Genomic DNA, 22,000 nt, shown 5'->3' with positions numbered 1-22,000 from the left:
TCTATCAAGACCCTTTGTCCACTTTTATTAACCTCTTAGCTCCTAGCCTCAATTATGTTCTCCCTTGATGGTGCTACATTTTGTCTCTTTGTTGGAGGCCCCTGATGTTCTTTACTTTTCTCAACCTCCAAATTTCTCTTCTTGCTTTTAACTACTCTTTGTTGTTGGCTACTGCCCCCACCTTTCTATCTGACTGACTCCTCTAAACCTTCCTCCAGTTTCATCTTCTCATAAGTAAGGTGTATGTTCCGATTTTGTAATTGCCTTAACTTCTCATCATACCCACTGACAATCTTAAGAAGCTAGCTTCCTTACATGAAAGTCATCCTATGCATTGGCCCAAAAATCTTCTATAGTAGGAATATGTTTGAATGTGTTTTCATGAGATGCCTTGATAAGACCATTAGGATCGAATTATTGTCTTGGTCTATACCATCCTAGATGATACCGTTCAAACTCCTCCTCCGCAGCTGCAAAAGCGACAGGATTGGGGTGAGTATCATTGCCTATTCCAAATAAGAAGATAATCCCTGTTTCACCTTTAAGTTTCATCATTTTGTCATAATGCTCAAGTTGCCTAGCCAACTCCATCAAAACTATCTTGTTGGGTGGGTACCTTGGAAGTCTCTTGGGACAAACTATACTTCCTGCTACTCTAATATATGTGATTTGTGGAAATTGGATGAACCAACTCCCATACTTCTTAACATTTACTTCCACTTCCATTAAAAACCTCCTAGCAGGGGTCCCTTGTAATATCCTTACCGTCTTCATGGCAAAGGCATCATAAAACATCTTATACTCTTTGGTGTTCTGCAAATGAAGTTGTAGATAGCACTCATGCACCAAACATTGCCCCGGCCCATTGCCGATCACTCCTAAGGCCTTAAGTTCAGGATTTTCATATAGCCTCGCAATCAGATAGAAAAGATAGGATCCCATGTAGACTTGCTTTTGAATTTGCATTGTCCTAAGTTGCAACTCTAAATTTCATTTATGATTCTAGCCCAATCAAATTTTCTCTTTCCATTTTCAATTTCATCAATAAAATAGTACATCTAGTTCTCAAATTGCATGCATTGAGCCACGCCCATGATTCAGCTGAGAAGAACAATAAGGTCACCATACTCTAATTTGAAATCTGACTTGATGAGCTTTCACGACTTGGTAACTCCCTTCTTGCCTTCGTGTAACCAATTCTACTTTAAATGAATGAAATAAGCCTCCTGGTTATCCTAAAAGAACTTGGTTGTTTGATCCATCATTACCACTGTCATGCCTTTATACTGGAGAATATTAAATACCTCTTCGACCACTTGTCCGCTAATGTTAGCCAACACTCTCTTCCCTTCATCAAAAATGATGGACTTGGTCACAATATCAAACCGAGATGCACACTCCATTACCAATTCCGAACAAGGCAAGGTAGGAGGAAAAGTCGCCGCGTGTACAATTCCACTCTTGTAGATCTTCTTCACCATGGGGGATTGTCCTTCCTTCAATTTATCCTTCAACTGTACCATGTTCACCATGCTGATATTGGTGTCACTTATTCATCTCACTTTCGAGAAGAAGGTGGTCTTAGGCATCATGTCTTCCTTGTCTTTTTTGGCATTCGTTCCCTTTGAGTTCTTAATTGCACTAAAATCCACCATCCTAAACAATTATTTCTACCCCTTCGTTCTAAATGATATGGACTACACTATCACTATGCAATCTTCTTTCTATCGATGGAATCTAGCTTATTTTTGCCTCTGCAAATCCCATCTCTACACTTATCAATCTCCAAACTTCAATCCTAAGGGTGGGACTACCACTTATTTCTGCCTCTTCATTACCTTAGGATGGACTACACTTATATCTCCCAACTTCAATCCTAGGGTAGTCTAGCTTATTTCTACCTCTCAAAGTGTCATATCATGAAATCTACACCTATATCTCCCAACTTTAACCTATCAATGGAAATGATGAAGTAGTGGATGAAAAGTGCAAGAAGAAGATGAAACGAACCAAGCAAGAACAAGGAATAAAATCCGCCTTTAAAATCAATCTTCACCTCTAAAAATGAATGAGAATCTTACCTTAAATCTGCCTTCTACCAATAATCGGGCCTCTTCAAATTCAAATCAAATCTCAGAAATTTCAATCCCCCTTGCAAACAATGATGCCCTAGCAAATGAAGTGCTTGCAAAAAAATCTGCCCTTTCCACTGAATTTTGACCTCCTTGCCAAAATCGCTCAATTTGAAGAAAATTGCTGTCCTAGGGCAGAAAAATCTGCTCCAAATCAGAAATTTGATTCTCTAAATTCGCCCAAAATTGCCAAAAATCAAACCCCAAATCGCCTTATCTCCCACTCCAAACAAAATCACCATAGCTGGAGGAAGAATTCGCTACCAAAGAAGGAAATCTCAGACCTCAAAAAATCGCTCAATTCTGCAAAATCAGACCTTCAACTCCAAAATCTTCTTAGGGCAGAATTCGCCCAACTTGAAGGAAGGAAATCGCTCCCAATAAATGGAAAATCAGACCCCAAAAATCGCTGCCAAGGAAGAATTCACCCAATTAAAGGAGAAATTCGCACATCCAAAGAAGAGGATTGGGAAAGAATGAGGAAATAAGAGGGGGGAGCCCCTTCTTATATCCTTCAGTTGATCTCCAAAGTGGGTCGACCTACCTGGTGGGAAACAAAACTTAAGTTAGACCTCCAAAGATGGCCCAATTTTAAATAAAACATGAAAATAACTAAGCCCCATAGTGATATTGGTCCATTTAATTGCCAGTTTGACCTAGAATTGCAAAATAGAAATAAGGTAAACCTAGGAGATGTCAAAATTTTCCTTTAATCAATGTTTTGGCAATTAAAATATCATTAAAATCGAATCTAGCAAGTCAAAATTAATTTTCAATTCCAAATTACCAATTACCTTTAACATTTCTAAAATCCTCTAGGCAAAATTTCAACCAAATTAATGAGATTTTGCAATTTAATCCAATTTCAACTTTGCAATACAATTTCAATTTTTTAACAAAATAAATCCTTTTCCCAGCTATTGAAATTCAAACTCTAAATCCAATTTCACTATCAACATTTCTTTTCACCAAAAAATTTCAAGATTTCCAAAACAACTAAATCTAACGAATTCATTTTGAAAATACTCAGACTTATACAATTATTTCAAATTTTAAAAAATCCAAGTCCAAAATTTGCAATTTTATCCTACCAGATATCATTTTAACCATCGAAAAAAATGTTGGTTGAATTGCGTTTGGCCGAAGGACAAAATCACATGTTCTAGAAAATCAAGTTTCGCACCGCGTAAAAACAAATTAAATTCCTCTCTTGGCCCGAATGCATCCAAGGTGTAAATTTGCCAATTGAAAAAAAACTCTAGACCACTCCAATTTTTGCAAGGCAACCGAAAATTTCCAAAAATCCATGAAAATTGCCGAGGCTTGCCCGAAAAAGAGGGTCCCCAAAAATTTTGGGGCGATGGTGTGAAAACCTCACAACAGTCTTTTACTCTCTCTGAAAATGCCACAAGGGATTGCATATTTTCAGCCTCTTCCATAGTGTGCCTAGCCCACACTTTCACTATTAGCTGAAATATTACTAGGACTGGCATAAGTATCTATAAGATCAACAAAATCAGCAGAGTCTTCTAAATCTGTATTCTCTCTATGAATCTTTGAAGGTGGATCTAGATGAGCCATATCCATGTCTCGAGGAGGCTCAAACTCTTCTCTATCAAGTTCCATATTAGTCTCTTTGGCTGAATTCAACTTTGAAATAATGGGAACTAGATAATCCTTAATAGAATCGATCAGGATCTTCTTTGCCATAATCTTGTTCTTTTTCCATTGAGCTTTCTTGGTTTCTTCAAAAGGTTGTGCTACACCAAAATTACATAGTCAAGGAGATCATTCTCTTCAATACTAATCAGAATTCTAGATTTCGAAGAAGAGGAATTTGAAGAACCATCTAATGTCTTCAACTTTCAAACCGTTCACCATTGTAAAAGCTGAAACAAACAACTGGATAGCAAAAGCAAAGAGTAAAAAATATAACTTAATACTTCTGGTTCTGGATCGATTCCTTAGACCAGCTCTTATAACATGTTAAAATTTCGAACCGGAAATATAAGATTGCATCAAATCGAATACAAAAATTCAAAACAACAAATAACACAAGTTTTCTTGGGAAAAACACTCCTCTCCAAGGGGAACAACCCAGCCCACGAAACGATGATGTCTTTATTGAAATTGCAAAAACAATTACAAAATATATGTTCCTCATTGACGTCCTCCGCATGAAAGTCAATAATCCTAGATTCAACTTTGAACAAATTTAATCACAGAGCTCATCAATCATGATTAGACACAAATAAACAACAAAGAGTATCTAAGATAATGCATGATACGAAAAATATAGAGCTAATACAATCTGGACATAATATATAAAAATCACTTCGATGCTGCTCACATACACAGTATAGCATCTATCAACTGCATAGAATTAAAACACTGATAATAATTCCCAAAAATAACAGAACACTGAATTATCAACAATCTAAAGTTAACTCTAACAAAACTCCTCTTCAAGAAAATGAACAATACAGAAAAGCCAACAATCCCAACATTCGAAGAATAAGTGATTGGCGAACGGTGAGACTCCTGTCATTACAAACATCCACTGTAGCAACATAATGTGAAATGGCACTCTCATACAAACTATTGCAAGTTGACATCAAATGAAGGAACAACAACATGAAGAGTATTGAAACTCCATATCAAAAACAGCATAAACAAATAAATGTCTACATAACCTCCGCAACAGCTGAAGACTCCACATCAATGTCATTAAACAACACATATGCATTTGAAGCTGACTCAACAGCCGAGTCATTAGCCACCAAAAACCAATACAAAGAAGACAAGAAAATGAGCCAAGAAGGATAGTGACGAGCGTAGCCATAGCTCAAACACCACAAAAGTAACTTGAGATTTAACAACAGCAACATAAAATATGTTGAAGACCATAACTAATAGAGGCACAACAAAAATACTCAAGCATCAAACAGTAGATGAATCTTAGAGAGCTCTCAGCAATCATCAATAACATTCACCAGGAGATGCATTTATTGAGCAATCTTTTGAGATATTTTGTGAAAATTTTACAAGGCAGCAAGCTAAGTTAATCCAATTAGTTGTGCTCCTAAGAGATAAGAATTGGTAGCTCAATCACATGTAGAAAAAAGAAACCAATATCTAAGACAAATTCTAATAAGTCTCTCACCTCTTCTAAAGAAGATGCACCTAAGAAGGAAAAGCACACATTGCAAAAGAATTGGGCATGACAAAAAAAGTTGTTATAGAAAATTGATTGATCAATTTAGAAAAGATAAAAAGCAGGGCTCTTTTTGCACCTATGATTCATGAGTCAAGGAGACCGCTTCTCGATCCTAGAGCTTCACATAAAATGGCTTCATCATAGAATATGCTCTCTTCATTTGAGCCCTATACTTTACCACACATCCTATCGGGGAACAACATGTGTGTGAATGTGTTTGTCGAAAAGGATGTTTTGGCATAGGAGAAAAAAAATTAATTGATGTACTCCAAATTCCAAGCTTGTCAACTAGTCTCCTTCCAATCTCTCAAATTGCACATAGTGGAGCAAGGAAAACTATTTATTTCACATTTGATTGTGTGATTATTAGAGACTTGGAGAGTAAAGAGACCATTGGTGTTGACATAGTAGATAATGCATCTAACTTGTACACCTTTTCATATTTTGCTCTAAATGATAGTGCAACTCCTTTGACTGATCTAGTGAAGTTTATTCACTTCAACCATGGTGTTCTTTCATCTACTTTGACTGTTCATACCTATGTTGAGTTTCCAATATTATGAAGTAATTGGAAAATATTTGCTTATTATTAGCGGAGACCAAGAGGTCAATATACACAAATGAATAGAACGATGTTTTCTTAGGATACAATCATAAAGAATAGAAACTTTCTATTCTAGGTAAGAGTTATCTACACCTAACTAAAAATTAGATATATTCTACTATTTACAATAGATCACAAATAGATTACCATTAACTAATAATAGACGTTCATCTAGTATCACAATACCCTCCCTAAACGATTAATCTATCCACAACACCATGTTGTCCTCTGAATTTGACAAACTTATCAAGACCAGGAGGCTTGGTGAGAATGTCTACAGTCTAATCTATTGTAGGAACATACTACAAGTCTATTGTCCTGTCATTAACCAGCTGTCGTATGTAGTGACAGTGAATATCCACATGCTTGGTTTGTTCATGGAAGATTGGACTTCATGCTAACTTGATAACACCTTCGTTATCAACAAACAGAGTAGTCAGTCCTGCTGGTGACATCTGCATATCCCCAAGCATCCAACAAAGCCAAACAGCTTCACATCGTCCCTTAACAGTCCCTTTTTATTCCGCCTCTATCCAAGAGAGAGAAACTGCCTGTTGCTTCTTACTGGTCTACGTCACCACATCGAATCCCAAACTGAACACATATCCAAAAGTTGACTTTTTATAGAGCCTACCCAGCCTAAATCTGTGAACCCACTAAGTCTAGAATTAGAACTTCGAGAGTAAAGAAGTCCATAAGCTGAAGTGTCTTTCACATAATGAAGCACAAACTTTGCTACCATCCAATGATCAGCCTTAGGATCTGTCATAAAGCGTGATACATATCTAACTGTGAAGTTGATATCAGGCCTAGTAGCAGAGAGGTAGATGAGGCTTCCTATTAGTTGCTTGTATGTAGCATCATCAACGAGAAGAGAATCAGACTTTCCGGATAACTTGAGACCTTTCTCCATGGGTGTAGATGTTGGCTTGCAATACTGCATACGAAATTCGTCTAACAAAGCCCTAGCATATTTGGAGCGAGAGATTAATATACCAAAAGACTATTGCCAAACCTCAACACTTGAGCAATAATGCATGAGCCCAAGGTCAGTCATATCAAAAGACTGGCATAAATTATGTTTGATTCACAAAATCAAAGATGTTGAATTGCCAGTGATGATCAAATCATCCATAAAAATAACCACAAAGATGATGTCATTGTCAGTAATCTTGATGTACAAATTTGAGTCAGAAAAACTCCTCTTGAAGCCTTGATCACTGAGGTACTTATCAATTTTGATGTACCATGCCCAAGGGGCCTACTTCAAGCCATAGAGAGCTTTCACTAATCTAAGAACCTAATGTTATTTTCGGACAACCTTGAAATTAGTAGGCTGTCATGGAGATCACCATATAGGAAAGCACTCTTGACGTCCATTTGATGGACCTTCCAACCAAACTAAGTTGCCATGGCTAGGACTAATCTGATGGTGCTCACCTTTGCAGTAGGAGCAAAGGTGTCCTCATAATCAATGCCCTAATGCTAAGGAAAGCCCTTTGCAACTAAATAAGCTTTGTACTTATTCAAAGTACAATCAGATTTGTATTTGACTTTATAAACCCATTTGCAGCCTATGGGTTTCTTCCTTAGTGGAAGATCATAAAGGACCTAGATGTTATTCTTCATCAGGCTCTGGTTCTCAGATGTCATGGCATGTTCCCACTCTGGAATCCCTTTAGCCTCGGAGTATGTTTGAAGTTCAAACACACTGTAAATGTTGGCCATGAGTGCAAAGTTAACAGACTCTGTAGGTTTTCTCTTTTTCCAAGCAGTTCTCCCCTCAATGAGTTCATCATCTTGAAGATCAGCAAGTGTCTTAGCCCACCACTTAGGCTGGAGCGGAGAATGACCACCATTAGTATCAGGAGATGCTTGGTGATCAAGTTCTTCATCTGACAAATCCAAATCAAACTCAAGTGAAGCATCTACAAATATTGGTGATCCTACAAGAGAAGCTGGAGGTGTCTATATAGGGATCACTTGTATAAGTGGAGTTGTAAGAGCTACTGGAGCCCTCCCATCAAGTAGACCTAATGGAAGCCTGACTCCGAAATCATGAGCCTTCATAGGCTGGTCTATTGGATCAGGAACAGGAGAAACAAGCATGAAAGGTCCTTGCTGCTCATCAAAGACTACATCACAACTGTTGATGAGACGAGATGTCTCAATGTCGATCAAGTAGTAGGCTTTGTGAAGACTACTATATCCAACAAGCATGAGTTTCTAACTCTTGGCATCCAACTTGGTGCGTGGCACATCTAGGATCCAAACAAAAGCTAGGGAGCCATAAACCATGAGGTGACTGATTTTGGGCTTGCGACCTTACCAAGCCTCTTTCAAAGTTTTACCTTTGACCGCCACTGTAGGTGAGCCGTTCAAAAGATAAACTACAGTGTTAACTGCTTCTACCGAAAACTTCTTCGGAACATGTCTATGTTCGAGCATATATCTAGCCAATTCAGTGATTGTTCTGTTCCAACATTCAACTACATTGTTCTGTTGTGGTGTGTGGGGTATGGTTAATTGAAGTTTGATGCCATGGGTATCCAAAAAGCTAGAGAATTCATTAGAACAAAATTTCCCCCCCATTCTCTAACCTAAGAGTAATAATAGATTTCCCAGACTCTTTTTCAACTAAAGGTTTAAACTTCTATAATACAAGGAATGCATCTAATTTCTTTTTAAGTAACTACACCCACATTTTTCTACTGAAATCATCAACAAACAACAAAAAACACTTGAACCCAAGAATAGGAGTGGCCATAAGGCCGCAAATATCAACATGAACAAGTTGAAGTACCTAAGAAGCTCGCCATGAATTGCCACTTTTGAAAGGTGTTTAATGTTGCTTCCCAGTCTGGCATGCATCACAAACTCTGAGTTGTTTTGTCTAAATCTTTGCCAATCCAAGGACAAGCTCATCCCAAGCAAGCTGAGGAAGATAATGCACATTTAAGTGCACATATCGTTGAAGCCAAAGTGTGCTAACAAAAGACCGCCGAGCAATCATAGCTAAGTCCCGAGAATCACCAGAATCATTAAGTCAAAAAAGACCATAATCCTCAAGACCCGCTGCAATAGTAGATTGAATCACCCAATCAGTGATGGTACACTGATGTGAATTAAAGGTGGCATCCAAGTGTGGAGAATGTTGGAGTACCTGACTAACTAATGGTAGATTTAGTTCTATCCCTGAAACGTAGTACACATCGAGGAAAATAAGATTCCTCCCAGCAAACTGAATATGAATGTTGCCGACAACGGTGTACTCTTCTTTGCCACCAAAAATAACAAAATTTGAATAAGACTGATTGTCAATAAACTAGTCTCTAGGGTGGGTGAAATGACAAGAGGCACCTAAATCAATGTACCAGGCAAATGACTTGACATGATCTGCATGTCTTTTAGCCATGGAGGCGTAAAAGGCAGATTCTGTCTGCTCGATGTGCTTTACACTGTTCGCTTTGGGTTACGAACCGGATTGCTTAGATTGTGCAACTAAGCGTTTCCGACATTCAATCTTCATGTGTCCAAATTTGTGGCAAGAGTTGCATTGAATAATTTTCTTCTGGGAGTCGTTTGAGCTAGAGCTAAGACAACTATTGAAACTTGCCTTTATCCTTCTGAAAGGATTTAGCAGCAAAGGCTTGCTCTGTGGAGATGGAGCTGGAGTTGCTACTGAACTATTGATTCCACCAATCTTGCTGAATCAGAAGTGTGTAGAGATCAATGAACTTCAAATCAACACCAGACAACATAATGTTGAGAGTCTCAATAAAATGCTCGTAGGACTTTGGTAAACTCCGAAGAGTGATAACCATAATGTCCTCTTCCTCCATCTTGCGACCAATGGCAAGCAACTGATCACGAATTTCCTAAATCCTAAAGGAAATCCTATTTAGGTGAGTCTGGAGCGAGGTTCGCTCATCCATGATAATAGAAAACAATGTTCTTCAAGATGAAGGCTTCGTTTTTGTCAAAAGTCTCGTGAAGACCTTTGAGATGTGCCCATATCTCAACAGCTGACTTGTTGGATGGAATCTGAGAGAGTTGATCATCAACTATGGATAATTTGAGAAGCATCACTACCTTCTGATTATTCAAATCCCATGTATCCTGATCAAGAGCAGGGGCAGTTGGAGTATTGGCTCTGATACCATATTATGAGACGCGATTTGGAGCACAAAACAAATGTGTTTCAGCATTCAAATTTCTCAAGGCAGAAACCCTAGGTGGGTTGTAGAGAAAAAGACAGAAATAATTTCGAAAATTTGAAGAAATAATTTCAAATGAAATTATAAATTTGTGGAAAAAATTGAAGTATTGGCTTTGATACCATATTATAAAGTAAATGGACATTATTTTCTTATTATTAATAGAGACCAAGAGGTCAATATATACAAATGAATGGAATGATATTTCCTTAGGAAACGATAGTAAAGAATAAAAACTTTCTATTCTAGCTAAGAGTTATCTATAGATAACTAAATATTGGAAACATTCTAATGTTTATAATAGATTACAAATAGATTACCATTAACTAATAATAGACGTTCATCTAGTATCGTAATATCCAACACATCTACCTCTTGCTTCTTCAAAGTTAACTATAGCTATGCCTTCCAATACTTCAAATGAACAAGATGGTTTTTGTCATTTAGATTCAACTTTGTGAGATGACCTTTTGACACAATGCAGATTTGTTTTGCAACTCCTATCTTAAAAATTTGGGAGAACAAACTTGAAGATACCCATTTCCTCTTTGATAATAGTATAGGACACATATACCACATCATCTTTCTCTTTGGAGATTGTTACTTATGAATCTTTACAAGTTGATAGATTAGTTTCCCCCCATTGCATTGTGAAATCCTTTAGTGTTTACATGTGGACACTTAAGCAGTTCTTAGAGGCATACATCACAAGACTCCGTCCCTCATCACTCTTGGAAAGGGAATTTTGTCAAAATGCACCATTGGATTTGTTTCTTCCCAAAGAAAGAAATGTTCTTTTCCAATTTTAGACATTTATCAATAATCAATTTTGAGCAATTGGTGTTGGCATGGGAGATGAGTTTCAAGGGGAGGTCTGTTTCCTCTTTTAGAGAGGAGCTTTTTCCTACATATTTTTCTCCTTAACTCCATTTGTGTGAAACCTTATGAACATGGGTGCCTAACAAGGTCATGTTGTCAAGACCCATCTGCTAAGCTGCGCTTCAGGCGGGGTAAGGGGTGTTCGTACGAACAGGGTATATAATCTAACTGGTTCCCATGTAGGTCCTATTCACACTTACTTAACTAGAGCACTGTTAGATTATCTACTTTTTGTCTGATGTCATATGCTGTGACACTTGTCCTAATCCTATGTTGTTCTTTCTCTCATCTTACATAAGCAAATTTACTCTTATACGTTTTGTATCCTATTCCATTGTAATGGCTTTATAGTCTAGCATTCATTTCCTGCTGCTCTCTTGTGGAAAGTTGTTTTTGGTTTTGTAGTGGATCCTGCATGTTTGAGTCTAGTATCACTATTACAAAAATAATAACATTTGACTAGTATAAGGAATATGATGTCACAAAATACAACACAAGTAACAAAATGCCAAGAACCCTCTAGAGAAAGGCGATGAGATGAATAAAATTATAAATCCAGTAAGGGTAACCTATTAGCATCTCCCTACTAATGGTTGTGTTGATACAAGAAATATAATTGTCAATAATGGCTTACAAAGACCTTCACAGCAATACAGTCTCCATTACCTCCAGTCTGTTACTGTGCAACAATTCTCTGCCACTCTCTCTTTCTTTCAAAATCAGTCTGAGAATATCTTCTCAAGCTATCCAATCACCTAACTGCTTTCTCTCGGCCTGATATACTTTCCCAATTGCCCTCTGCTAAAGGATAGCATCCCTCGGCTTCCTCGAGCGTCCCTTCCCATTTCTCCATCAAAGGTGGATGGCTAGCATAGCTGGCAACCATCAGTATGCAACTACCAAGGCACTTGAGAATCCTATTCACCAATAGCCTGCATAAGAAAAAACCACACATAACAGTCTGTCAATGTGGACAGAGATATATGACCATAGCAAAGCAGGAAAAAAGAGTCTTCACATCCCCATATCGGCTACCAACTCAACAAAACAGTTTGACACAATAAAGGAGTCAGGCAACGCTTCATCCAGCTTCTAGATAAGGAAAACGCTACTCAAATAAGGTCAACTGCCAGTCCAATACACATAGGACTTCCAACTTCTGATATTGATGTCCCAGACTGCCCTATAGAGAGTGTAGATAAAGAAAGTCACCTCTATTTGCATCATGTTGACATTCTGGACCACCACAAAACACAAATTGAACCATACCTCAAACACACAAGCTACTCTTAACCATTTCCAACACCTACTGCACCTTTCAAGTAGCTTAGAGCAACTTGTGACAAGCCTAGAGGATGCCTGTAACAGCCTTTTTGATGCCAATATAAAGCCCCTAGGCACTTGTAGCAACTTACAATAGTCATGCCTGACTGAGAAACTTCTAGATCCAGGCAACCCAAGCAAGCTCTCCAATCAATCTTCACCAAAATGTATTGTATTGACAGATTGAGGGATTAGCTCAGATATCATCAAATGAGGCTTTATAGATGCTTGGAAGGTGAACTTTATCTTCTCAAGTTCACTAGGCCTAATCCCAGTTTTTTTAATTCAAATGGGTTACTCTTTGATGACTACCAAAAAAGTGTACTGGAAAACAGTGAAATAAATTGCAAATCTGTAAAATTTTCCATAGTACTTTTTAGTTATGGCTTCACAGTATAAACAATTACAAATAACTTCTGACCATATTTAAAGGGATTTCGAAGGTTCGACAGTTAACATAATATCAAGTCCAAAATATAGATTTCATTTCACAAGCAGCTTCCTCTGTAGGAATTAATACTTCACAGGTGCACTTCGAAGCAGCTGTAGGGCAGTAAGCCAATCAATTTGTTTGAGAAAGGTTTACAAAGCCAACACTATTTCATAATCCTACATTAAGTCACAACTAAGTACATCAGCATCTCATTAGGCACCTTCTACAGAGCAAAGAAATTAAGCTTTGTCTGCCCAGTACAGGGCCAAGGAACAGATATGTTCACCAAACACCAAATACAGGGATTTAATAAACAAACAAAAAGGCCTTTAAGAAAAGGAGATAAGAAAAAATATATGTATGCTTTTAAGGAAGTAATATGTCCTCTTGAATGTATTTACCGTTTACACCAAGTGTACATGGGCTAAACAAGTTATATCAGTTATAGATCTCTAACTGACACTACAGAAGCCATAGAACAACAGTTCAGCCATACAAGGTTTATTAAAGTTTTTAGTCTTGAGTTATAAATATGAAATAACAAAGCAAGTATGAAAAAATATTGAAAAGTTTGACCCGATGACCTAAACTCGCATTGTTATACATAAGCCTTCCCTAGTAGCTAAATGGAACAAGAATTGGCGTAGACCTCAAGGATAAATTAACCTAGCTATGTCTTACAGATGAAGAAGCAGCTAATTGTGATCTCAGAAATGCCTGCAAGATGTGGTGAGCCATTTTTCCAGCCACGTCAAACTCTTAAAATGTGCGTTTCCTTGATCCTTCAAAATTCTTCAGGTGATGCAGTTGTGAAGTATTTCCTGCAAGCAATGATAAATGAGTTACACAAATGAACTGCTCATAATTAAGTCAAATTTCTGTAACATTATTATACTCGATGTAATCATTTTTGACCTCATATGTTGAGATTCAATCCATATTTGTTTCCAAAAGAAGTTCAAAAGCAATAGAATTAGCAGAAAATGTAAATCAACAATTGAGTAATCTTGCAGCTAGCACTAAATCATGAACATTGAGAGATCACAAAGCATATAATATGTATTGTGGCATTACAAATGCATAACAACTGCAGAGTTCCATGTACATATTTAAACATAAAAACGAAAAGACGGTGAGACAAAAGTGCAAGATTTAGAAATAAAATGATATCGAACATCAACACAAGTTAGTTATGAAGCAGATTGTGCAAAGATATTGTCGCCGGATATGGTAGATTGTGCATATAAGAAATTGCTATCAGGTAAAGGAGATTTTTCACGAAGGAGATTGTCACTGTTCAACCTACGTTCAATGCTGAGTTTAGTCTAATATTCATAATGTACAACTTAAGTCTTAAACTAATTGGACAATAATTACAAGGCATTCTTAACATAAAACAAACAAATCAAGTATAAAACTAATTGGTCAATATTTACAATGATGTGTTTAGTCCAATATTCATAAACAAAGATCCTGGACTCACCAGGACTCGATGAGTCCCAAGCTGGGTGACCTTGGCCAAGTCCTTGGGGCCTGGGCTTGGGCTCGTCTGTGTCCTAGGCAAGACTCAGCAAAAACTCACGGACTTCCAGAGTTGATAAGTAGAAAAGACAAGGAGGCTACTATGACATATAGATTCATTTTGACATACTTCTGACATGCACTGAGGATTACCAAAACCTAGGAGGTGCTTATCTATAGGTAACCTGTAACATTGCACATTCTTTTATATTAGTATTACCGTAATACTAATATCAGAGTTCTGAGAATCGCCATGAAATCGCTTGAATTGCCGGTTTGACAATTCGATTCAACTTGGGCGATTTTTCATGAGTTGTGAATTGGATCAGCCAATTTTTTCCCATCAATCGCCAACTCATGTGATTCATGGACAAAATCCCCTGAATCATCCGCGAGGCGGGGCATAAAGTGGACTTAATTTTTTAACAAAACACATTTTTTTATTTTCTTTTTGGCCTTTCCTCTTTGTATTAACCCTAAAGGGTCTTCTAATTGTTAAGCATGAGTAGAAGAGAGGAAAAGTGAGAGAGAATAAGAGAAAAGAAAAACCACCGGTTTCCAGCCAGTAAGAAGGAAGAGCACCAAAGAGATCAAAAGTCCATCTGGGGAGGCCATAAATTGCATTGGGAGCATTAAGGAGTCAATAGCAACACTCCTCAACTCATTTGCAAGAGGTAAGAGCTGATTTTTTTTGGATTTTTTGTTACTTTTTTTAGTTTTCATTTGCAAATTTTGAATGTTTTTTAGTTTTACTATATTGCAAACTAGGGTTTGTTGTTTTGTAGCTTTTGTTTATTAGTTTCAAACTTTGATATTTTACTTGAATTTTCTTATTGCAGCAGCCCTTTGCTTTCATTTTCCGCAATGGGTAAAAAGATGAATGTTGGAAATATACCAAAAAAATTCCTAGAAGAAACAAATATCAAACGAAAAGTATGTTTTGTAAAGAAATAAATTCTGGTGATATTTATAGATTCAATTACCACATTGCTGCTATACCTGAACATGATATTACAATTTGCACTCAACAAACTGCTGAGGCAAAACACACTTGTTTAGTGGCATTAGAAAAATATGAACAAGAGAAATTGAATAAGAAAATTTAACTTGAAGGGTTAAGGGCTATTGGCTCCCATGCTCCTGTAGCTGCATCTGCATCAGCTTCCGCACCCGTAGGTTGTGTTGGAGAGGTTTCTTCCAGGCCTCCTTTTCGTCCTAATTCTACTGCTCATGCAAGTGCTAGTGCTAGTAGGTCTTATACTGAGATTGAGTCCAACTCCAACCTATTGCGGCCTAGAGTGTGGAAAAACAAAATGGATATTTACTTTGTGCCCTGCACTACTGCTTCACAATCCACGCTTGAATGGGTTTGAACAAAGAGATTCATGATGCTGCCAGAAAAGAGATTTGCAAATTTTGGTACTTTTGAAACATTCCATTTGTTGCAGCAAGGTAATTGATTATTTTTTCTTTGTTTTCTTTAAGGTTGAACTTAAAGTAAAACTTTAATTATATCTACTTGTTTTATGATTCATTTATTAATCATAGATTCGCTTTACAAGCTTACATAATGATTTGACATCTAAGTTTCTAATCATGATCTATTTGTGATAGGGCTCCTTATTGGCAAAATATGATAGATGTAGTTGTTATTTGTGGTCCAGGGTTTAAAGCCCCAACTGAAGCTGAGTTGAGTGGATACCTCTTGGATAAAATGGTAGAGAATATGAAGGTTGAGCTTGAGGAACATCGAAAGGAGTGGATCGAAAAAAGTTGCACCATCATAACTAATGGTTGGACAGATAGGAGGAATAGAACACTCCTCAATTTTCTTGTTTCCTATGGAGGTGATTGATCTCTACTTTCCTACGTACATAATTGTGAATCATGATTGAATATTTCAAATTTTGATTTGTTGATAATCCATTATAATTCATTGTTTTGTAGAATATACCATGTTCCTCAGATCTATTGATGCTTCCGCTCATATATAAAATGCCACATACTTATGTGAGGTTATTGAGGAAATCATAGCAAAGGTGGGGGAATAACGTGTGGTGCAGGCGGTGACGGATAATGCAGCAAGTTATGTTGTAGGTAAACTTATAACTTTTCAAGTTTTGAAAATAAATTTATTTGAATTTTGAACTTTTTCTAATTCTAAGTTTCCTAAGTTCTAATTAACTTAAAATTGTTGTAGGTAAACTTTTCATGGAGAGGCACCCCACCATATTTTGGTCCCCTTGTGCAGCACACTGCATTGACCTCAAGTTGGAAGAAATTGGCAAGCTTGAGTGGGTCAAATCATGTGTCGAAAGGGCAAAAAATAATATGCAAGTTTATTTATAATCATTCATTTGTCCTTAGCACAATGATGAAGTACATAAGAGGCAAGGAGTTAGCTCGTCCAAGCATCATGAGGTTTGCCTCGAATTTCATCACACTGTAGTCCTTGTCGACATCAAGGGACGACTTGAGGAGCATGTTTGTTGGGCGGGAGTGGATTTCATCTTCTTATGCTACAACCACTACAGTGGCAGATGTGGTGAATTGCATCATTGATGATGATGGTTTTTGGAAACATGCTAAAGAAATCCTTAAGGTAAATTTATTGCATTTTAACATTAAGTATTTTACTATTTAGTATTTAATATTTAATATTTAATTGTTTAATGATTTAGTTTTACTTAACGTTATATTATTTTATATTTAAGTTTTGACTCAATCTTTTTACTTTATATGCAGGTCACTGAGCCCTTGTATCTCTCCTACGAACTATTGATGGGGAGAAGCCCTCTATGGGCTACATATATGAGGGCATGGATAGGGTCAAGGAGACCATTAAAGCCCAATATGCAGGACTACAGGAGAAGTATGCCCCTATTTGGGATATCATTGATAAGAGATGGCAGAATCAGCTCCACCGACCCGTCCATGCAACAACTTACTTTATGAATCCAACAATTTGTTTTCATCCTGACTTCAAGGCGGATGAGGAGGTTCTCACCGGCTTATATACAGTGATCCAAAGGTTGAGTAGTGATGAGGATAGCACAATTGCAACCATTGAGCTCGACAAGCTCAATAATAAAGGGTCACTTTTCCCTGGCAGGATGGCCATAGATGCCCAAACAACAATACAGTCAAGTAAAAATTAAATAATATATTCATGAATCTAAAGTTTATGACTTATAAGTTGTGCATTTTAATTGTAGATTATGTAATTTTAAAGTTGTAAATGAGACTAAATGTTTTTGTTTTCCCTTATTTCAAATAGATGGTGGCAAATGTTTGGGCTCACAACCCCAAAACTTCAAAATATTGCCATCCGTATTCTGAGTCAACCAAGCAGCACTTCTAGATGTGAGCGCACTTGGTCCATGTTCGAGCACATCCACTCGAAGAGGAGAAATAGGTTGATTGTGCAAAGGTTGAATGATCTTGTCTTTGTTCATTACAACCTTCGTCTTAGGATCAGACAGATTTTGGGCGCTGACTCCTCTCTGATCATTCTTGAGGAGATTGATCCAGAATCAGAGTGACTCACTAAGGCTATGGATCCAGTCTTCACTGAGGAAGACCATGAGTGGGTTGACCAAGTGGATACAGAGGCTGAGGCTATGGCCATGGCAGAGGAGGCAACTAAAGCATGTTCAAGCACTAGTAGATGCACACACGCATGCACAGACACAAGGCATAGTGATGTTCGTGAGCCCATCTTACATGCAGGGGATATGGCTTGGCAGTCCTCTATGACCTACCTTAGACGTCATTCTAGTAGGGAGACTGGATGCTTAGAGGCAAAGGCTGAGGCTACGACCGAGCTTGGAGATGATGATAAGGCTTGAGTTGGAGCCTTGTTTTTTCATTTTGTTTACAGATATTGATACTGATAGACATACATTTTATGGATCTTTATCTTAGATTCTTACGTACATTTATGATTTGATGTCTTATGGATCTTCATCTTACATACATTCTACGATTTGAATAATTATGATCATATGATTTCTAACTTCAGCTAGCCTACAGTTTACATTTTACATGTAACATAGTTACAACTTACGTATGTGATGGATTTATCATTTATGTTCCATGTTTATGTATGTTAAGTTTTAACTTATATTTGATGATGTTATAGTGTGTTTAAGTTATATTCAATGAAGGGTGCATGAAATAAGTTTTAAGTTGTTAAAATCTCTAAATTTAAAGGGGTTTTTTTAATTTGCCGAATCATAGCCAATTCATGGCCGATTCACAATTCGATTCGGCTTTGCCGATTCTAATTCTCGTTACTTTGGTATTACCTACTTCTACATTTATCTTTTCTATACATTTAAAGAATTTTCTTTTCCTATTTGCATGTAATAATAGCATAGGCTCAACCATATGTTTGGATCGATGCATTGGTAAGCGTTGGTCATCCTCGGATGTCAAGTACAAGTATTTCTCCCCAAGGTGCAAATTAGGTAGTGGTTCCTAAATTTAATCTGCAGGTGCTCTAGAGTACCCATAGAAAACCTTTGTCACTTAGACAAGTCTTGTCGAGTTTTTGCCGAATCGTTTTACCAAGTCGAGTCCCAAGTCAGGTCACCCTTAGCAAGTCTGCACCAAGTCCAATTCTCATTTCTGTGTTCATAGAATCATAACACAAAACTTGTGCGCTAAACTAATAAGACAATGGTTACTCGTACACACACATATAAACATAGAAAGTAAAAGGCAGTGAAAAGAAAGCATTAGACAAATAAATGAGCCAAATTGTGCATGAAAGATATTCTTGTCAGGTAAAGTAGATTGTGCCAAGAAATTGTCATTAGGTGAACCATTAAACAGATTTTGCATGCAAGAGATTGTCACTGATTTGACCTAGATTCAATGGTGAGTTTAGTCTAGTATTCGTAACATACAACAATTACAAGACATTCTTTAGTTATGGGATGATGAACCTAGAGATAATCCTCTTATTGGGAACAGATGGTGTTTGAATGGAACTGTGCACTAACTTATAGATGACAATAAAGCTTTATTTTTTGGTACGCTCAAATGTGATTCTCAAAGGATCCAAAAAATATTGAATCAAAAAGTGCTAATGAATTGTAGCTTCACTTGTATTATTCCTAACTTGCCAATTCGGGTTCGTGGGTTCGAGCATAAAAAAAATTCCCACTTGGGTTTGTGGGTGGGTTCGTGAGTTTCTATGTGTGTGTGTGTGTGTGTGTGTGTGTGTGTGTGTGTGTGTGTGTGTGTGTGTGTGTGTGTGTGTGTGTGTGCAAAAAAAAGAAAAACATGCATAGTTGTAAAACTAACTTACAAAGTCATTTCATAGTATGAATATATCAATGCTACTCGATCATTGATCAATGCCAAATGTCAAAGATAAACATTAAATATGCTCATTAATCAATGTTAATATTGTAAAGAAAATCATACATTGAAAATATTAAAAAATGATATTTTAATGTAATTTAAAACACTTATGGCCCATAGTGCCAATCATGGACCCTGCCCAAATCCAGATCCAGACCCAAGCACGAATCTGGATCTGGACCCAAGCTCCAAGGTCCGAACCCGGTAACTAAGGATTATTCCTATCAATGAAATCAATGCCTAAGTGGTCTATCAGCTTTGAGCATTTGATTACTATCCTTGTTTTGTAAACTGCTATTATTATGGTTATCACAATACATGATTAATAATTAGTAAACTAACAATCATATATATATATAAAATTAATTTCGCCCTTGTTAACATTCTGACCTGCTATTGTACTGCCATGACTTTACAATGGATGTTAATAATAAAGGGCAATCTTAAGGAATAGGGGGATCAAAATCCTGGTTATCTTCACCCTTGCTTCTCCACATCAAAGATAATAGTCACATCTTCATGAAGACTAAAGCAAAACTTGCCACTAAATTGATTTTGGACTCGGGGTCTTGAGTTTGTGTTCTTAATTATAGTATGTTTATGTTTCATGTTTTTTTTTGGCAGTGGCAGCTGGTTTCAGTAAACTGCATAACATTTTGTTATTTCTAATTACTGAATCTTGCTTTCGGAAGTATATTTCTTCCCTTTTCTAGTTAATTTTCGCTTTGATGTCAATGTTTCTCTTACTGAGTGAGTAGCAATAGAACCCATTTTCATAGAAAAGACAAAAGGAAATGATAGAATCAAAACTCTCAAATTTTATATATATATCATAGTTACACCACCTTGGAGGACAGGAGGATGAATGAACGGGCGGGACAAGTTTCCAGGACATTGGGACAGAGGGGCCTTAATTTAGGGATGGCAAGGGGGCAGCGAGGGGACGGTGGCAAGGGGACCGGAGGGGTGTATATATTATACATATGTACTTAAAATTTGGAGGGTGTATATATTATACATATGATACTTAAAATGCTAGTAATGAAAATATTTATTGCAATATAAGATATAAAGATGTAAAAGAGTAAATACTTGAACAATGCATTGAATTGGAACATCAAACATTGAACATAAATGGTCAAATCAGCAAATAGTTGACACCGGGATGTCCCCCCATCCTTAGTGGAGATGGTGGAATCTAGTGGCACCACTAGGGAGGGAGAATGGAGTCCCCAAGTTCCTAGTGTATCCAAGTCCCCAGTACATGGGGCAAAAAGAGAGGGACGTGTTCCTGTGTTACTACAATATATATAGATATATATAACATACACACGTATATATATGTATTTACTATATTATTAAATATACATATATACATATTAATCATAATGTTGCTATTGATTATGATGTGAAACAATAATGAGTATTGATTAATCAGCATCGTATCAATTAATATATTGATTAGCGATCTATCATGAGACATGTCACACAAAGAGCGTTGTCACTACATGAAATATGTTCCTGTAGAGACATTTCCCTATGAGGAACATGTCTCCACACTATTATATATGTAATGATCAATCCAAGTATCTTACAATGTATAGAAATCGTAAGTGCAAAGCAAGGTACAGCAACAACATATCACATAGAATCTGCATATACACTGAAGAACAGTAGTTAAAATTTAAAATTCCTATAATCCATAAATCTCATTAAAATCAACATGATATCAGAGACAGGTTGATCCATGAGGATTTGTGTTTACTTATTGTAGAATAAGACCTAGAAGTATTCACCAATATGAGAAAAAGATGGTTCAAGCCAAATCGCTGAAAAACAATATGAAAGCATTGCCAGTAAATTTTAAAAGGATGAATGAATTGATAAGTCATGTTAATACGACATATTCTAGCGAGGATTAAATCAACAAAAGGAAACAAAAGGATTTTTACATGTTGAAGGTGATGCAGTTTGCTATTCAGATATCAAACTGGTTCCACAAGTGCTGGCGAGGAACATACTGGAAGAACCAGCTTTAGCAATACTCTATAATCCACACCTACACTCATATCTCTCCTAGGGTTCGGTGCCCCATTAAAATTCTCTCTCACGGGCTTTGCAATGGCTTGGTACACCAACACAGAGCTCGTTGGAGGTGATCTGAAAAGAAGTATTGTTGAGCAACTTAAGGAGAGATGCCCAGCAGGAGGAGAAGACATGGAAATCTGTAGAGAAAGATTCATTTCGTATGAATTTGGTTTGAGAGCAAACCAGTGCGAACATCTGAAATGGACTTCAGTCGGG

The 22,000-nt window shown here is 37.0% G+C and overlaps 1 protein-coding gene across 2 annotated transcripts in view; it reads right to left on the bottom strand.

Moving 5' to 3' along the window:
- Positions 1-22,000, bottom strand: part of GRX4 (glutaredoxin 4) — a 136,818-nt gene that overhangs the window by 76,317 nt on the left and 38,501 nt on the right. For both annotated transcript variants that reach the window (XM_089787615.1, XM_089787621.1), the window contains exon 2: positions 13,487-13,626. In XM_089787615.1, coding sequence (XP_089643741.1) covers positions 13,487-13,543 — 57 coding nt within the window. In that variant the 5' untranslated portion in view covers positions 13,544-13,626. The remainder of the gene's footprint in view (positions 1-13,486; positions 13,627-22,000) is intronic.

The sequence above is a fragment of the Cupressus sempervirens genome, chromosome 1, assembly GCF_028749045.1.
Source record: "Cupressus sempervirens isolate cs-2001-9-10 chromosome 1, ASM2874904v1, whole genome shotgun sequence".
Taxonomy (NCBI): Eukaryota; Viridiplantae; Streptophyta; class Pinopsida; order Cupressales; family Cupressaceae; genus Cupressus; species Cupressus sempervirens.
Note: the sequence above shows the minus strand (reverse complement) of the source record. Positions and strands in the feature narration are given on the sequence as shown.